This window comes from Homalodisca vitripennis, chromosome 5 (genome assembly GCF_021130785.1).
Source record: "Homalodisca vitripennis isolate AUS2020 chromosome 5, UT_GWSS_2.1, whole genome shotgun sequence".
Taxonomy (NCBI): domain Eukaryota; kingdom Metazoa; phylum Arthropoda; class Insecta; order Hemiptera; family Cicadellidae; genus Homalodisca; species Homalodisca vitripennis.
This window is the reverse complement of record NC_060211.1, coordinates 12,647,631-12,667,332: the sequence shown is the minus strand read 5'-3', so window position 1 is coordinate 12,667,332 and position 19,702 is coordinate 12,647,631. Positions and strand designations below refer to the sequence as shown.

The window sequence follows — 19,702 nt, the reverse complement described above, 5'->3', positions numbered from 1 at the left end:
TTAACACGTTGACTCCCAACTGATACAATTTTTTCAATAGGCATAGACATTAAACCAAGTGTATTTGGAAATATGTTCAGTGTGATTTTTTATTCAGATACCCTGAACCAATTTCTAAGTTTTGATCACCTGTCATGGGATATTCTGTACAAGGTTGTGATCAACCAATTCCAAAAACAAGAATTTCAACTAGAATTTCATTTTCTTAAGATGATGCTTTAAGTGCAAATCAAAAGTTGAAGGTCAGTTTCAGGTAAAATAAAAAAAATATCAAAAACAAATTGTATCAGTAACAACTGGATTCTACCCAGCAAAGGAAATTTATAATTACATAAATAAAATAAAATACATAAAATTACACTATGATCTAGAACGCAGCACATGTTTGTTTACTTTCTTAAATTTGAGGTCTCATTAAACCAAGTAAAAACTTTAAGTCATAATGATATTTTAGGGTGAATCTGCATTAGCTGAAGAAGTAGAACGGCTTTTAGAGAGAAAAAGCCGATTGCAACAAACAAATCTGAGATTAGAAGCTCAAAATTTGGAACTAAAAATGCAACTTGAAAAGCATCGCTTGACCGACTTAACACCACGTGATCCACAGTAAGTAATATATATATATATTTAGGGTAACATATATTAATTAATCTAAAAAACAAACACTCCAATAATACAATTTTTTGTGTGAGGTATTTCGTTTTCAAAGAAAACATCATCAGACCCACAACTGGTTACTTAATATTGTAACCACTTGATTTCAGTTGTGGATGGATCTTTGAAAACAAAAGGCCTCAAAAAGATAAAAATTTTATTATTAGAATGTCTGTTTTTATAATTAATTAATTAAGAATTCCAATAAGCTTTCGAAAGAGATTTTACAATATTAAGTATATTATTTAATACTCATTATTAAATAATATAGTATGAAATATACTGGTTTATATATGTATGTATTTAATATATTAATCAGTATTAATAATTAATTATTATTTTATTATAATTATAATATATTAAATATTATAGATATATTTATTTATTTATATATATATAATGTTTTCTTAACTGACAAGAAAATGGTACAAGTTCTGTCTGTCAAGAAATTATAAGGAATAAAGAAAAAATTCCATTAAATGTTAAAAATATTACAACATATATATGAAGTAGTTATCACCAGTAATAAGCCCATGCATTTTATATATGTAAAGAGTATTATATTAGTTTTTAAGGAATGTGTATATGTCTTATTTTTTTTTAGAGATTTGAACTCGGAAACTGAAAGTGTTGGAGGCTCTCCGAAAGTAAGTGAAACCAGAGTTTCTCAGCTATTGTAAAAAGTGTTATTTTAGCTTATGTAAGATGTTTAGGCATATACAATTTTTAATTAATAGTGCAACTGGAATTTTCTATGGTTAATTTTAAATTATGGGACTAGTAAATTAACGTAAACCCAATAAAATAAAAAAAAAAAAAAAAACATATAGTAGTATTAATACAACTAAACAAAACTGTGGTACATCTGAATCTGAGAATGCAAACAGTCTTCATTAGAAAGGTGTTCATAGAAGATAAATAAATATGATGTTGGAAAAATACATAATTATATGAAATCTATTAATACAAAAAATATGTATTACATAAAATAAATCTATTAACATTTATTGTGATATACAGTAAACTGTTGATTAACTGTAATAAAAGAATGGGAGATTTCCATGGATAGCTCAAAATTACTGTTAAAATAAAGCAAGAATATCATCAAATTACATTGCAATAAAGTACAATAAAAATAAAGTACTATAAAGTAATACTTGTATTAATGGAAAAATAGATAGTGATACATACCAAAAAGAAGCGCATTTGTGTACAAAAATGTTTAAATAGTATCTGTGTAAACACAAAGCAAAGTTACAATATTCTTTATCTTTTATAACCTTAAAAGTACTTGGGTTTATATCATGATAAAACAAATTACTTATTGAACATTTTGACTGGAGGAGTTGTATCTCATTAAGGATGCACTAAAAAGTGTGTTTTTATTCAGCTATTTTCAGTACTGTCATCACTTTAATCGTTCAAAAAAATGTCATCCAAAAATTTATCTGAACATCTTTCTCTTGCCATTTTACACATTAAATAAATACACAAACACTTGAACCATCTACTCTTATGCAGTTTTACCACAATCAGTAATTGCATGTGCACCCACGTTTATTTGCTCACTAAACAATAAAATGTTTACAATTAATTATCAGGTCCACCAACAAGTTAAAAATGAGGTAACAAATAATTATATCAGATACAACAACATAAGTGCACACAAGCAGAAATAGAATCAGCTGATTACTTGGAACAACTGATGAACACTGTCATATGGTGGTAATTTAGAACTGAAAAGAAATAAATGAGTAACTGCAATCTAGTGGTAACGACGGAAACTACTTTAGAGTGTTCTGTTAGAGCTATCCTGATAGCAATGGTAATCCTGATTACTGCGGGTAGCGTGAAGCATGCTTCAGGCTTCATTGAGGGATTACTAGTCAAAGAGTTAAAAGCGCAGGTATAATACTGTATTGGGAATAACTTTAAATCGAACCACATTAATCACCAAGTTTCACTTGGGTTTTAAAAAATAAATTTGATTTATTTTAAAATACTGGATTTTGGTTTGCATAAAACCAGCATATCACTAAGTAAATTATCTTCTTGACCAAGCAAACACTCAATGTGGTTGAGAGCTGTATTTTGAGTAACCTTGCAGTTGTAGTCTTATCTCCTCCCTCAAGACTTTCATTTTCATCCTCTCATCCTTGTGAATGGTGTAATACCTGAAGAATGGTAGATCCACATCACATTGAAACCAATGGTTAATGTTTTGCTCATCGACATATTATCCATCAGGAACAGTTTTAGTGAGAAAGGCTTGTTCTGCTACATAAACTTAATAATGCGAAATTTCGTTGCCTGAAATGCCTTTTTGATGATTGTTTTTATAGACTCCTTATCAAGACCTGAAATTTTTACTACAGTCTGTATCTGTGTTTGATGTTATGAATTTGAATTATTTATCCAATTCCATGGTTGATGTGACCCCAGATTATTGGGTGCTGAATGTACTTTTCTTTATTAACTACAATTTTCTTGTCAACATTTTTGTTATATAGACCTAATTTTTAGCAGTACAAATGAATACCAAAATGTAGATGTAATATTTCATGCTGCATAAAAGTCTCATATATATAGTCCACAATAACAACCTATGAATTAATATGATGTAAACCCCTAACTATGTACTTTTCGTATGGTTCAATATCAGTTTTTGCTATGTTTTTTCTGTCAATAAGCAATTTATTTTAAACACTGTTTATGCCTCCAGGAAGTAGTTGGATTGAGGTTAGTAATACCCATCCTTCAATCAGACTTCTTTTCCTGTAATACTAGATTATCTAGGGTTTGGAATTCCCCAAACTTCAGATAATCTAGTATTACAGGAAAAGAAGTGCCACAGGTGAACAGGTATTCTTATAGCAGTTTTAATATTTTTTGTTAAAAATTTTAATAAAACCATCCATCAGCAATGACATTGACATTTTGTTATAATAAATACAGTAATAATCTCTCTTTTTTATGACAACTTCTATGACACTGATGAGACAAAAGTAGAGTATATGCAAACCATGAGTACATATATTTTATGTAATTATGCTAAAGTGTAATAGAGATGGGTAATCTAGGCCCATTTTATGAGAATATTTCTGCATTATAATAATAATAATAATAATAATAATAATAATAATAATAATAATAATAATTTTATTTGTCATGAAAATGTATTACATCATTGACAAAGTCATAGTATATTGCTTATTGTTAACCAAGTCAATACAATAGTCAATAAAGTCTTACAAGTAAATTAAATAAAATAAATAAAAAATCACAAAAATGACAGTACAAATTGTCAGTAACAGTAACAAACACATTAAAAATCAATACTTTTGGTGTTGAAGAATTCATCTAGACTGTAAAACGGATTCTCCAACAACCAGGAATATAACTTATTCTTAAAGATATCAAAGGGATATGAGCAATATTTTTTCTCCAGAAAGTTATAAATTTTTCAAAGATACTACAACATGACTGGTGAGGGTTTTGCTTAATCGAAAATGTCCAATTTCAGCATTGTTTCGATTACGCGTGTTGTGGTCATGAATTTTATGTTTAAAATTTTAACAAATTTGATTTTTATGGATGTAAACCACCGAGTCATATATATACAAATTTAGAACCGTCTGAAAACGAAAATTTATGAAATGGGGTTTGCAATGCTCTCTGGTATCACACTTTTTTAGAGCCCTAATTGCCTTTTTTTTGTAATACTAGTATTTCGGAAATTCTGGTGCAATTACCATATAGGACTAATCCATATCTAAAAACAGATTGGAAAAAGGCAAAGTATGCGGCTCTTATAGAATTTAGTGGTACAATATCATTCAGTCTACACAGAAGATAAATGACTCGTGAGAGTCTTTTATTTAGATAATCAATATGTGTTGCCCCATGTCAAATTTCTATCAAGGTTGATACCCAAGAATTTAACTGAGTCTGAATAGCTTTCGTCCAATGACCCAGCAATATGCCTAAGAGTAAACAACATTTTTGTTGTTTTGTCTTTAATTTAGCAAAAACCCATTAGCATGAAACCAGTTTTGATGCATTTTTTAATGTATCATTTGCCAACAGCTCCAGATCATGTACACTTTGACTGACATTAAAAAGTGTAGTATCATCTGCATATAATATGGTTTTTCGAGTTAAGAGATAATGGTAAATCATTTATATAGATTAAAAAGAGTGGGGGTACCTAGGACGGAGCCCTGTGAACTCCCACTCAACGAGGGCTTCTTAGACCACTTACCATTATTAAAGACCAGTTGCTTGCGAATTGTTAATATATGATTCAAAAAAATTTAGATTAGGCCCAGAAAATCCGTAATGTTTTAGTTTAGATATAAGAATTTTACTATCAACACAATCAAAGGCCCTGCTCAAGTCCACAAAAAGTAGCCCGAGCAAAGCCCTTGCTCTCGACAAGCTGAGTGAATTTGTCTAACTAATTGATCTAGAGCATTAAAAGTTGATTTACCTTTCTAAACCCAAATTGTGAAGGTTCCAGAAGGTTTATTACTTTCCCAGAAAGTAGTAATTTGCTTACAAACCAATGATTCAATTAGCTTACCCAATACAGGAATTACAGAAATTGGGCGGTAGCTTTGAGGTTGGTCCTTAGGACCCCTTTTAAAAATTGGACATACTCGTGAAATCTTGAGTTGCTCAGGGAAAATACCGTCATGAAGCAGATGATTAATAGACACTCGCCAGAGGTTCAGCCACACTACCAATAATACTTTTTAACAAATTTGTTAGACATACTATATATGTCTTGACTATCAGAATTGCTCATTCCCCTGACAGCATCCAAAACATCATTTGAAGTAACAATTTTCCATTTAAAATGTACTAAGCTATCATTAGAGATTGATTCCATAAGTTCAACAAATGTAAAACTGGAATTAACAACCTTATTTTTAATTTCTTTTACAGAATTCGAGAAAAAAATCATTAAAACACATCAGGCTCAATATTACAAATATTTTGTTTGCTGTTTGCTGTATTATATTTAATTACATCCCAGGCAGCTTTACATTTATTTTTTACTATTTTGAATGTACTCAACATTTTTAGCATGTTTTGCCTCATTTATAGAACACCTGTATTTACACTTCAACTCATAAAACCCCCATATTTAGATGTATATTATCCCTGTTACATTTTCTTTAATCTGTCCAAGAACAGTAGCCTTTCCTTCATGATAGCTAATTCAGTTGTATACCAATCCTGTTTGTATTTGTTTTTATGCTCTGTTCTTTTTCTATTCACCCTTTTAACAACTTTGTAATGATTAATACTATTCAGTATAACATCAAAAATTTTAGTAAATAGTGTTGCAGAACTTTGCTTAGTATATTTCACTTAACAAGGACGGCCAATCATAAGACTCCAGAAGTAAAGAGAGAGGTTTAATATTCTTTTTAGTAGTACCATGCTTTGAATACTATTTATATATGTTGAGAGGTACCCCTTGAGTCAACAAATCCGTCTTTTTTGACATGCATTAACATGTATCCCATCATGATCTGAGTAAGGAAACGATAAGGTAGTTTACAGAGGAGACATATAAATTGTGATTAAAGATAAAAACATTATCTAGGCAATTTTTACCCCTGGTTGCATTTTTATTCAAGGGGAAAAAGTTGAACTGTCTTAAAATGTTTAAAAATTCATTTGCAGTTTTGGTATGTTTTGTAATATCAAACTTACTATTAAAATCCACCCCCAATTATAATAGTGTAAAATTTCCAATTCATAATAAAATTTAAAAATTTCTCCATTACTAGCAAAAAAATTCCTGTGGATTGCCATTGGGAGAGTGATATACTGAAATCTACAACAGTTTTACAATCATTCTAGTATTGCAGCTGCTGCTGCTCAAAATTTAGTTCGTCACAAAACCTTGTTACATCACATTCCCTAGGCTTTAGTCTATCACTAACAAATATTTTACAGGTTCCTCTTCTTATTTGTTTTGATCTACAAAAATCTGCAGCACAAGAAAACCCAATGGGATTAAGAACTAATAATTTTCATCTTTTGACATCCAGTGTTCTGTTAATCAAAGCAACCACTGAAATATTTAAATCAAGCAAGAAACTCTCCAAAACAGAAACCTTATTCTTTAAAACCTTGAATATTTAAGAAGATTATATTAAGGCTGATTGATTTTTGTATTGTGCATGGCAGTGCTGTACATACAGGTAGGCTAAAATACATTGTCCTGATCTATCAGGTGACAGAGATAAAATTAATTTGACTTATATTAGTACTATTTACATGTTTGTGTTTAAAATATCTTGAACGACACCCTTACCGATCTCAACAAGCACAGCACTAGACACTTTAGAACCTATATTTTTCAACCGCACTACAATTTTCACTTTCATTTTGAAATGCTGAATGGGTGAAAGGCGGCTGAGCTGCAGAGTGGGTCATGGTCAAAGGTGTTGCTCTCGGTACGGAGTCTTCAACACGGCTGTCTGCTGACTTCTGTAGTTGATGGTATTGCAGAGAGATTGACTGTTTTCAAGATGAGACATACCGTTTTGTAATTCTCCCAGATCCTTCATCAAAAGATACAACTTTGATAATTGCTCCAGTGCGATGTTGAAAATCTACAAGTTTTTTAGCAAAATATTGTATTGGAACATTATCCCGTACACAGCCCATTGGAGAGCAAATAAGCTGTTTAAATTTTTTAATTTGAAATCCTGTAGAAACTGTTCAAAGCTTGCATCATAGTCAATCAAATTAGGCTTTTGGTAATGTCTAGTTTTTCGTCACAAAGACCATAAATAGTTGCTCCTTCAGTTTTTTTGACATGTCAGATGATTATTAATAAAGTCATTAGGTTGTGGTCTATTAAATTTTTCTCTGAAAACCACTGCCACGCCCTGAGTCATTTTAACGTCAGCTGAAATACAGTTGAGAGAAAGCCGTGTCAGCAGAGTTTTTAAATTCTTCTATGACATCAAACATATTACTTTCAACTAAATTAATTGGTAAGGTTGTATCCATTCTCTTCTCTTTATCCTGCTGAAAGATTGAACTTATAGTGTCTGAAATTGAATACGCCAATTTAGTTTTTTCCCCTGTTGTTCAAAAATGCAACCCGTGGTGTGTAAAGTGGAAACGTTTGAGTACTAGATCCAGATCAATAAGGTGAACGGAGTCAAGACGACTAACTAACTCTCTTATATAGTTGTTAGCTTTGAGAATATGATTATGGTAACTATCAGTAACATGTAGATCACACCTCGCTGGGATTGTCGTTAAAAGTACAGGTGTCTTTTTGCTTAACTGAACCAGTTCTTGTTCCAAGGTTGAGTAAATTGGACGGAAGTCCTTACATAGAGTGTCATTAGTTCCTCCCATCACAAAGATGACATCATCCCTTAGTATGTGAAGCAGTCTCAGCTACTTGGAGGAGGCAGGCATTTTGGCATAACTGAGCCTACTACTTTAAGGTTGTTTGGATTAATCCACTCAATTTTCTGTGCCAGTCCTCTACCCCTGACTATCTGAGTACAATGAGAGTCTCAGTTTCCCTCCCATATCATTTCCTAAACTGGAACAGCTTCTTTTTGGTGGAATTTTTGTTTTCACGAGGTTTTTGCAAATTTGTCTTGTTAATATTTAGTGTTTTGTTTCGAGGTATTTCTTCTGTCTATATTCGTTCTTGATGTTAAAATATCAGCTGCTTTAGTGTATTTGTACTGAAATTTAGATACTGATGTTTATGGACCAAGAATGCAAGCTGTGCCCTCTTTGTTATAATAATATCAGCTTCTGATAGAGGTAGAAGAATTTCTTCAAAGAGGCTTGGTGACAAAGAAATGCACCCCTCAGACAGTTTTGAAATAATAATATCAGTTGTCAAGAGCATATGGATACCGCAATCATCGTTATTGGTTTGTTTTTGGAGTCTGAATACTTGCTACTGAAACTTTTTTAGACATGTTAAAATATGTATTTAATTTTAAAAGCAATCTTCTCTGCATGTAGTAAGTTATAATCACCTTTAGAGTCAAAATGGTAAAATTGGCTACCCACTTTATCCCATAATAATAAGCTCCAGTGGGATCCAGAGCCTCCAATGTTTTGGATTTCAGATGAGTCATTAACTGGGAAAAAAATAAATTTTTTATTATGCAGCTGCAGAGGTTTTGATAAGACTGTCATAGTCATCAAATATTTTTACAGCCAGTGTAATTACTGGGTTGAGAAAATGAACATCTCCTTGTACAATGTTATTATTCAAAATGTTGAAGTAGGCATCTACTGTATCATCAGTGACCCATTTTGCTTCTATAAGTGATATTGGTATGTTTTCTTTCATTTCGATCTCTGGATTTGGAGAGCTAGCTTTGTCCGATGTATTTTTGTTCCCAAGTGATGCAGAGTACAGATCTTTTTGTTTCCAGAGGAAGGGTACCGCGTCCTCAGATATGAGGCTTTTAGGGGTCGAGCTAGAATGAAGGCTTGTCGTCTGTATTTTGTTTGCCATTTCTGCCATAAGTAGACGCCTGTTAGAATCAATTGAGTAATCTATATGTAGAGGGTTTTCAACAGTTATGGAGCTGTTATCATTTATTTGGGAGTTGATGTTTTGTTTTGAGGAGGTGTCTGCAACACTGATGGTTAAATTATTAGTTAAATCTGCTGTTTGCAAACCTTTTGTAAAAGAAGTTGGGGTTTTACAATTAACTTTAAAGCTTGGAGCCCTTTTAGGAGTAGACTTCTCACTTACTTTAATAGCATTTTCCATTTCTTCTAATGCCAAGTTGAACCTCTCATTTTTTTCCCTGGGATTTCCAAATTTACTTTTAAATTCTTTATATGGGTATATATTAGACTGCCTACATTTGGAAGTTTCGTTAGTTCCATAAAAAATTACATGAAAATATTTAGTTTTATTTTTGGTTTTCAATGTCAGTCACCACAGCAGGCCAAGAGGGGTGTCCTCGAACAGAGGCAAAACACATAATTCCCCTATTCAGGAACTGCTTTAATTGTTTTGACCATTTTTCAATTAATTAAATAATTTATTTAATTGATTGAAATTATTCAGTCAGTTTTAATTATTATATTTTTATTTGGTTTTATTTATTGTTTACTACTATTGATCATTCAATATATTTAATTCAGTAATAAATACCATTACTTTATAATACCACTATTTACTATCATATTATTAAGTTTTCCCAATAAATTGTTATGTGGAATTCATGATATAATCTTATCAGCTGCATGCAGTAGCAAGGTGTAGTACTGTTTACATTTGGTCTATCAATGAGACTCAGTCCAATGTCAAACCAGCTGTGCAGATACAGGTTTAATCCCAACACCAACGCGCAGTAATATTCAAAGTCCACTTTTCAATATGCTCTAAAATAGTACACTTTGTTTCCCCAAAACATCAGTCTCTACTGCTACTATTGTGACTATTAAAGAAAAACTTTATAATAATTTAATGAAAAAGAGTTCAAGTTAAACGTGTGAGTGAAATATACCTTCAATCCAAGAATAGCTCAAAAATGTGCTCAATATGCATACAACTGTGAGTACTTTTTTCACTTTAAATTTTAACTGTTAAAAAGTAGATAAAAAAACAAATCTATGATTAAGGTTTGTCACAGCATGATAAATGTTTGTATTTTACTCACTTAAAACACATTTCAAAAAAAACATTTAATCACTTTTTAATGCATTTTTTAAGAACACTTGCCACTAAACACCTGCTACACCTGCCATAAACTGAATCAACTCTCATTAGTAGTAGAAATAAGCAGTAGGGCAAAGAAAATATTTGTAGCCAAACATTTATTTTATTTTCTTTTTAAAGGGGCGAAATAAAACCAGTAAGCAGCGCGGGGACTTGGAACGAGCAGTTGTTGTATTGAAACGGGTCGTAGAAAAATTACAAGCAGAGAACAAGAAACTGCACGCTGCAAGGCTGAGTGATGTCCATGACAAGGTTTGTATTATAATTTTTGTATCTTAAATTCTTTTAAGACCAATTATTCACTTTGGTAATCAATTAATAAATTTGATTGTTATCAGGGTTATGTTGAGAAACTGCAAATAGAGTTGCAGAGATGCCAGGAGAACTATTTAGATTCTGTGGATAAGTGCTCAATTCTGGAGGAGGAGCTACAACAATGCAAGGAGAAACTGAAGCTCTTCGAGCACGATGATTTAGGTATTACAAGATCAATAGATAAATATCATTATAATAGTGCGATAACATAGCATTTAATGTCAGTTGCAGTGAATAGCTCTAGTTATTGTCTTCAGGACAAAAATTAAGGAACAGTGATGAAAGTTTTAAGATCATGTATTAGCCCTTAATACAAAATAACTGATTTTCCCCTCTCATACTGCTATAGTAAAATTCATGGAAATACCAGTCTCGCAAACCTCCAAAGTTAGTTCTTTAAAATTAAAAATATTGATATGTTTATTCGTGTAATTTAAGTTTGCTTGTATTAGTTGTATTATATATTTTGTATATCCAAAGTTGTTTTTACAATTACTCTTAACCATGAGTAACTAACAAATTATAAGATTACACAAAATCTAAACGAAATTTAATATACTTACTGTACATGTTGCTGTTCACTAAAAATACCTGATTATTAAAAAAAGTAATGTTAGTACGCCTATTATATTATTGACATTAATCATAAATCTAGAGTATATGTTCATAATTAAGTGAAACATGATCTACCTTGTATAATTAAAAATTTAACTAGAGCACCAGCAAATGCCATTCCCACATTTAATACATTTGTTTTTTTCACTCGGAAACATGCTGTTTCCATCCAATTCATCCAGAGGTTCACCACTTCTTCACTTGGTACTGCAATGATGATCTTCTTTAGAGCTGCTCTGGTATTTGGCATTTGTAGTCGTCTTGTAATTTGAAAGTCGATAAGCACATGTGCTAGTTCTCTTACAATTTGAAATATACCACACCATAGAAATTGTGTGAATGAATTCACTCTGGCAATATTGCCCGTTGCATAGAAAATTTAAATAAGATGGGATGTAACTTTATTCACTGTATTAAGATCTCAAAGTATAGGCCTGTAAGGTTACTGACTGTCTTAAGATCTCAAAGTGTAGGCCTGTAAGGTCATTGACTGTCTTAAGATCTCAAAGTGTAGGCCTGTAAGGTTATTGACTGTCTTAAGATCTCAAAGTGTAGGCCTGCAAGTTTATTGACTGTCTTAAGATCTCAAAGTGTAGGCCTGTAAGGTTATTGACTGTCTTAAGATCTCAAAGTGTAGGCCTGCAAGTTTATTGACTGTCTTAAGATCTCAAAGTGTAGGCCTGTAAGGTTATTGACTGTCTTAAGATCTCAAATTGTAGGCCTGCAAGGTTTATTGACTGTCTTAAGATCTCAAAGTGTAGGCCTGTAAGGTTATTGACTGTCTTAAGATCTCAAAGTGTAGGCCTGTAAGGTTATTGACTGTCTTAAGATCTCAAAGTGTAGGCCTGTAAGGTTTATTGACTGTCTTAAGATCTCAAAGTGTAGGCCTGTAAGGTTATTGACTGTCTTAAGATCTCAAAGTGTAGGCCTGTAAGGTTATTGACTGTCTTAAGATCTCAAAGTGTAGGCCTGTAAGGTTATTGACTGTCTTAAGATCTCAAAGTGTAGGCCTGTAAGGTTATTGACTGTCTTAAGATCTCAAAGTGTAGGCCTGTAAGGTTTATTGACTGTCTTAAGATCTCAAAGTGTAGGCCTGTAAGGTTATTGACTGTCTTAAGATCTCAAAGTGTAGGCCTGTAAGGTTATTGACTGTCTAAGATCTCAAAGTGTAGGCCTGTAAGGTTATTGACTGTCTAAGATCTCAAAGTGTAGGCCTGTAAGGTTATTGACTGTCTAAGATCTCAAAGTGTAGGCCTGTAAGGTTATTGACTGTCTAAGATCTCAAAGTGTAGGCCTGTAAGGTTATTGACTGTCTGAGATCTCAAAGTGTAGGCCTGTAGGGTTATTGATTGAGTATGTGTAAGATCTCAAAGTGTAGGCATTATTGACCTGTCTGAAGATCTCAAAGTGTAGGCCTGTAGGGTTATTGATTGTTGTAGGCCTGTAAGGTTATTGACTGTCTGAGATCTCAAAGTGTAGGCCTGTAGGGTTATTGATTGTAGGCCTGTAAGGTTATTGACTGTCTGAGATCTCAAAGTGTAGGCCTGTAGGGTTATTGATTGTAGGCCTGTAAGGTTATTGACTGTCTGAGATCTCAAAGTGTAGGCCTGTAGGGTTATTGACTGTCTGAGATCTCAAAGTGTAGGCCTGTAAGGGTTATTGATTGTAGGCCTGTAAGGTTATTGACTGTCTAAGATTTCAAAGTGTAGGCCTGTAAGGTAAAACTGAGTTTAAACATGTTTCAGCGGAGGAACTTATTTTAACAAAATCTCAACTTGCTCAAAAGTGTCAACTACTCAGCAAGGTCAAAGTACTTCTGGAAAATGCAGTCATTCGTGAGAAAGCCCTCAAAGAGCAGGTATTTTTCAATTTTCACACTAATACACATTTTGCTTATCCTTGGTCTTAGGTTTTTATTCAAATAGACTCAAATGTTTTTAACAGATAATCACAAATATTGTGAGTTAAATGTTGATGATTATTTTGGTTTGAATGAGAATTAATTTGGTTGGTAGTTATTAATAACTATAAAATCTTTACGGAGAAAAATAAAATGTTATGCAGACAAACTAACAGTAAAGGAATGCTTTTTCTCTCTCGGCAAGAATTAGGGATGAAAAAAGTATTAGAGAATAGAGAAGAGCTCTACATGATGCGGTGTAGCTAACGAGGCATGTTAATTTCATTACAACATTGTATAAGTCAGAGCTGTGTAAAACACGTTGGCAACAAGATTAAATTGCAAAATTACACAATTTACAATTTTATTGTAGTTTGGAATGAAACGTTCATTTAATATTATTTTTCAGTGATCACCAGAAATGAAATTATATGACAATCCTATGTTTAGTTAGTCTAATCGTACAAAAAATGCATACAGTTTTTCAACTGAGGAAGATGTTGCAAAAGCAGTACCACATAAAGATTTGTAAAGCACTCAAAAACCACAATTAAAACTATGGTATTGAAAATACACAAAGATGTAAAAACTCCACCATGTTTTTACGTACTATTAATGTAGAAATTTATACATGAGGAAATGACTTTGTTTTATTTTAGGTGTATGACCTGGAGAAACTGGTACCTCCTGAGCGTCTCCGAGGAACGTATCATGAGAGAAAAACATAACAGGTATATAGTGTACTATTGTTTACTACTTGGAGTTATATTTGTTATTAAGTAATTTGGAGTTCTCTAGACTGCTACTTAAATGCCAATTGTATTCCATTATTCTTACTTCCAGTTTACATTACTTTATCTCTATATCAATGATATTTTAATGTTACTTTATTGTATATCAATTATGTTTGTATAAGGTGTTAAAACATTTATCTATCTACTTTATCAATGATATTTTTAAATTACTTTATCGTATAACTTACATTAAAACATAAAACCAATATTTAAGACTTTATTGTTTTGTGAGGCCTTTCGATAGCGAGGCTATCTTCTTCAGACACATCACTTTATCGTATATCAATTATGTTTTTATAAGGTGTTAAAAATTTATCATAAATAATTAAATATTGCAAAAGGTAAGGCAATTTAAAATATTATTATTGAAATGTATATATTATAATATGAGATTAAAGTAAATGATATGTCTTTCAGGTGACTGGTCACCCAAATTGCCTTTCCAGTTTGATCTCCCAGTGTTGGATTCCAATTCTGTGTTTATTCTATAGTATTAGTCATTATTTTGTTAGTTTTTAATTTTTTACAATGTATTGTTATTTTTTACTATCGTTATTTTTTACTCTATTTTTAATAAAATGTATTTATGTACTTATGTTCTGTCTTTTTTCCATTATATCCCATTTATCCAATAGTAAAAGAAAATATTGGAATAGGTCTGTTTTATATTATATTTTCAAACATATCAAATATTTTAAGCAAATTGATTGACTCCTTATACACACATTACGTAAATTTAATGTACAAGTGTATACTGTGGAATCAAATCTCTACAAATCAATCCCACTAATTTTTAGATTATTCATGTAAATCATTTAAATGTTTGTGTTCACTCTTAATTAGCCAAAATGGTTCCCAGATAGTTAGGGGATTATTGATCAAGAAATTTTAAAATTTGTTCCTCCTCTGTGTCCTTTGAATAGTTCCTAATTTGTGCTCCAGTTATTTCACGGGTAGCGTCCTCGTCTTCAGAGCTGGTTTCTCCTGTGAAAAAATAGTTGGTAAAAGTTTAATTTGAAAAGTAATAACTTGTTTACACTTGTGTAAACTCTTCTTTAATTAGTAATGAATAAAAACCACTTTATTTAAAGTGTTTCCAATTACACATTTTGTTTTTCAAAAACTTAAGTAACAGAAGTCAGTAAAGGAAACAGGATTTATCCGGACATTTGCCAACGTTCACTGATACAACAAATCAATAACACTATGTTTCAAGATCTGCAATATGATATCTTCTTCAGGTAAATAACTAACCTAACACATAATTACAACATAGGTTAAAATAAACAAATCATACCAGAGCGTTGTAACACGCATTTACTTGAAGAAGAGATCAGATTGCAGATCTCGAAACGTAGTGTTACTGAATTTTTGTATCAATAGCAGTCTGGAATAAAATATTGAAATTTGTAAACAAATAAGTACCCAATACATCCAAGGCAATTAAGACACCTAATTTTTATCACAAGAACCGCTATCAAGAATGTTTTGGTTGCTGTAGATTTTACACTATTCTCATCAAAGTTCAGCCAAGAAGTTCCATCCCACTTCTTACTACTAAACTAAGTGAACACTAGTTCACTAGTTCTAATTGTATCAGAAAACTATGCGAGTCAACAAGTAAATAATAATTATGCAATATTATCAAACAATAACAACCATAAACTAAAATTACAGGAATTCGCTTTTGGCTATAGACAAAAAATGATCATCACTTCTTGGATCTGCTAAGTATAAAAAATTGAGCCTCTTACAATTTACAATTTTATGTCTCAATTATCATGGGGACATTAGAATTGAGCATATCGTACTCTAAGATGGAAACATTTGAAAGAAGATAACGGTCAGAGAGTATGGCTAACAGGTCTAAGGCCAAGAACGTATAATTAGAGTAATAAAAGGTTAATGCAGATCTGAACAGCAAGTTCCAAAAAGGTTTTACCTGTTGCCCATTCAGCTTCCCCACCAACTTTCTTGCCAGGGGTCTCGTTGTTGGAAGCTATGGTGGCGGCACAGTGCTGGTACTCGAGATCAACAAGATCCATGAGCGATTTGGCACTCTCCAACAGTGCATCCTCTTTGAGATTATCCTCTGGTGCGAGGTCAGTCTTGACGTACTGATCTATCTCAGAAGCCTCTGAGGTCATGACATCGATGTCATCCTCTTGGATACTGTACCAGCACATGGTCAACATCACCGTGACGCCCATGCAGAAGATTATGGTGGCCTGTGGTGTGAGGACAGTATAACTCGTGTTGAACTCTTCGCTTAGCTCACACCACTGAGGCATCATTATCATCAATTCGTACAATGATAGCTTGGAGTCAGTGTGAGTGAGATAGTACGCAGAGAAAACCCCCCATATTGCTGTTACTCCCCAACCTAGCGATTTATGTCCCATCCTTGAAACTATAAATTGAGGTTTTGATTGAAAAGCACAAAATATGATACACCAACCTTTTTGAAATTTATTGAAAAAATATTTGTATTGCTTAGCGACCACTGTTTTCACTACCCACTCAAATAGTGTATTTGTAATTCATATTACCTGTACACCCATTAGAGATTTGTTTCAAAATATTCATGAAACTGAATTAAAAAAACTATTTTGAGTACAGTATTTAAAACATGTTGTATAGCAGACATACTGTGTAATAATGGAGATCGTTTAGATCAATTATACAATTTAGTTTAGCTATAAGATTTAGTATTATGTTTATCTTAGTAACAAATAAAAACCAACAGATATACCAGGCAATGAAGTGGAAAAACTTAAATAAAAACATAATGTTGAAACTTAAAATAATCCTGACATAGTTTTTTTATAATTCTATAGCAGTTTTTAATATATAATTAAATCCTGTTCAAGCATCCAAAGTTGAAATGTTTTTTTGTTATAATTTGGTAATTTTTTTTTATCAAGCATCCAAGTGTAATATGGTGTTTTTAGTTAATTTAATAAATCTGAACATCTTCATAAGTCGAATATTCTAATCCAAATATTATTATTATAACAAGATTATCACCAAACTTATTGAGGCTGAACATTTAATTTACCATTTGAAAAGTTTCCCTTATCAAATAACTAAGAGGGGAGGGGGGGTAAGTTTAAGTTTTGTTAATTCTGTTTGATAATTTAGTGAATTATAAATTTCCCCCTCAATGTCCTTATCACCCATTTGTGTTTCTGGACATGTAAGGAAGAACATTTTAATTTTATGAGGGTATGTTTTTTCAAATCAAATCAAATCAGATTTTTTATTGCTGGAACATTCTATAATGCATGGCAAAAGTCAACTTTTTACTTGCTAGAATTTTGTCATACACCCCACAATAGATCTCATTCAGACATACAATTTACAAATTTACTTACATCCATTCATTCGCCAATGATTCCCACTTCCAGCGACGGATTCAGTCATTCTTTTTTAATTGGTGGTCTCCCAATCATATGCTAAAAACTCGTCTACATTATAAAAACCTGACACCACTTGTAACGGACGAGACGGGACTTGGGAATTAGATAATCAGATCACTAGTTGGCCGCAAAAATCTGATTTTAATTTAATCTTTCACATTAATAATTATTACGATACTATTCACATTCCCTAAAACTGTACTTTTAAAATATATTTTAATAATTCATCAGCGAAACAGTAGGTTAAAAAAATTTAGATTTTTAGAGGGGAAGGGCAAACACGGAGCGACGCGTTACGTTCGAGTACCGGCGATCAACTCACTCCACGCACATACTTTTTCGCTACAAATTTTTATTAAAATGGCGGACTAGACTCCGTACGGTGCTGCTCCCAAACGATTTACTTGGGCGTAACAGAGTCTAGAAACGACACAACTTGGCCAGACACAGGCTGGAGTCAGCAGAATCAGCAAATTCCTCAGCCAGCTGCAGCTAAAGCTGCCACGGGTATCGGGCTACTTCTGCTTAACAACTCAGTTGAGGATCAACTAGAATATTCCGAGCAACTATTACTTGGACTTATATCTTACTAAATAAATATTATAATAATCACTGTTCCTTATTTCCTTTTAATAATTTAGGTGACGGTAGATATTTTGTAAGTAATAATACTTACATTTTACTGTTAGGAACAATAAAGAATCGTTGGTTGGTAGTACTACAATATAAATACTGTAGTACTTCACTGGTCAATAATAATATTAACCTCACAGTGTCAAATGGTCAGGGGCTTTCTTAATGGGCCCGTCACAACAGAGTTGTTTCCAAGATGTAGAGGACTGGGTAGCGTCAACAGTTGTAAATTTTTGAAGGCTTCCTTGCACAACTCTCTAAATTTCAACAGAGCGATAATGCGGATCGCTTGTTTTTTGCAGCTTGAACACTCATAAATTGATTGTTTGCACAAGCTCCCCACAACACCCACCCCGTAAGTGAGATGGGGGTAAATCAAGCCATAATATACACCATCATTAGAACCTGAATAGGACAGTATTTGGCTAGAGACTTCAAAACATAAATGCCTGAGGCCAATTTGGAGCAAACGTGATCGATGTGATTATTCCAAGTCAAACCTCGATCTAGGTATATTCCCAGGAATTTCAAAGCAGTAGACTTCTTCCAGCATTGTGTCAGCCAACATAACAACTGGCTCGTCATGCCTGTCTACTGATCGCAAAGCAAAATTTAGAAAATTAGATTTTGCAGAATTTGTCTTAAGATTGAGGCTGTTGAAATGTTGGACGCAGTTGTTGATCCTCAACAAAACTCTGCTCTTTCAGAATCAGTTTTGATTTGCTAGTGAAACAGAGAGTCGTGTCATCAGCATACTGCACAAGTTTTCCGTGCAGAAAGTGATGAACCTACGTCATTGACATAGATCAGGAAGAGAATTGGACTGAGAATTGAGCCCTTTGAGACACCATAGCTCAGGTGAATTGGTTCAGATAATTAGTTTGAGATCTGGACAATTTGGGTTCTGTGGCTTAAAAATGACCTGAGCCACTGGAGAGGCACGCCTCGGATGCCATGAGTTTCAAGTTTGTCAAGCATTGTAACATGGTCAACGCAGTCGAATGCTTTCGATAAGTCTAGGAACACACTCAATGTGGGATCCCGACGTTCTAGCCCCTCTACAACCATATCGACTAGACGTACAACTGCGTCTATTGTCGACTTACCCTTCTGAAGCCAAACTGGTCCCTTCAGATAGCTGGTTGGTGCTTATTTAAAAATTGAAGCATTCTTACCAAGAAAAGTTTTTTCGAATATTTTGCTCAAAACTGGCAAAACCTCGGATCTCACACAATGATGGCAAATGGCAGGAGACAGTGAGCGCAGTAGTCGATTCTGCATCTTCCCTACTACAACTTATGTCATAGCCAAGTTCAGTCAGTTTGTGCTGAGCTGCAGTCGCATGAACAAGATCGCCTTTATTGACTCTCCTACTAAACGTAAATTGAGGAGCGTTATTCATTTCCTATGAACAGAAGGGAATAGTGCAGCAGAAATCCATCGGAGAATGTCTGTGTTTACAGATAAAACATCATGAGTGATGCTGTTGTACATGAATTGCGTCAAAAGTTTAAAGATGGCCGAATGTCAAATTCAAGGATCATTTCAAGGAATGTCAAAACTGAAGCCATTCAAGCGAGTTTTTTGGGTGTCAGTCAACATCTTTGGCACAGAGCGAGCACAAATCTTT

The 19,702-nt window shown here is 33.0% G+C and overlaps 2 protein-coding genes across 2 annotated transcripts in view; one reads left to right on the top strand and one right to left on the bottom strand.

The window, feature by feature from the left end:
- Positions 1 to 14,615, top strand: part of LOC124363357 (centrosomal protein of 290 kDa-like) — an 81,426-nt gene extending 66,811 nt beyond the window's left edge. The window contains exons 34-40 of the mRNA XM_046818605.1: positions 455 to 606; positions 1,259 to 1,301; positions 10,517 to 10,648; positions 10,735 to 10,873; positions 13,072 to 13,184; positions 13,886 to 13,957; positions 14,438 to 14,615. Of these exons, the coding sequence (XP_046674561.1) occupies positions 455 to 606; positions 1,259 to 1,301; positions 10,517 to 10,648; positions 10,735 to 10,873; positions 13,072 to 13,184; positions 13,886 to 13,954 (648 nt within the window). The 3' untranslated portion in view covers positions 13,955 to 13,957; positions 14,438 to 14,615. The remainder of the gene's footprint in view (positions 1 to 454; positions 607 to 1,258; positions 1,302 to 10,516; positions 10,649 to 10,734; positions 10,874 to 13,071; positions 13,185 to 13,885; positions 13,958 to 14,437) is intronic.
- A 62-nt stretch (positions 14,616 to 14,677) lies between these two features.
- Positions 14,678 to 16,506, bottom strand: LOC124363795. The gene is made up of 2 exons (XM_046819057.1): positions 15,963 to 16,506; positions 14,678 to 15,004 (listed from the first exon to the last, which is right to left on the bottom strand). The coding sequence occupies exons 1-2, from the start codon at positions 16,420 to 16,422 to the stop codon at positions 14,892 to 14,894; spliced, it is 573 nt and encodes a 190-aa protein (XP_046675013.1). The 5' UTR covers positions 16,423 to 16,506; the 3' UTR covers positions 14,678 to 14,891.
- Positions 16,507 to 19,702: the final 3,196 nt, after the last annotated feature.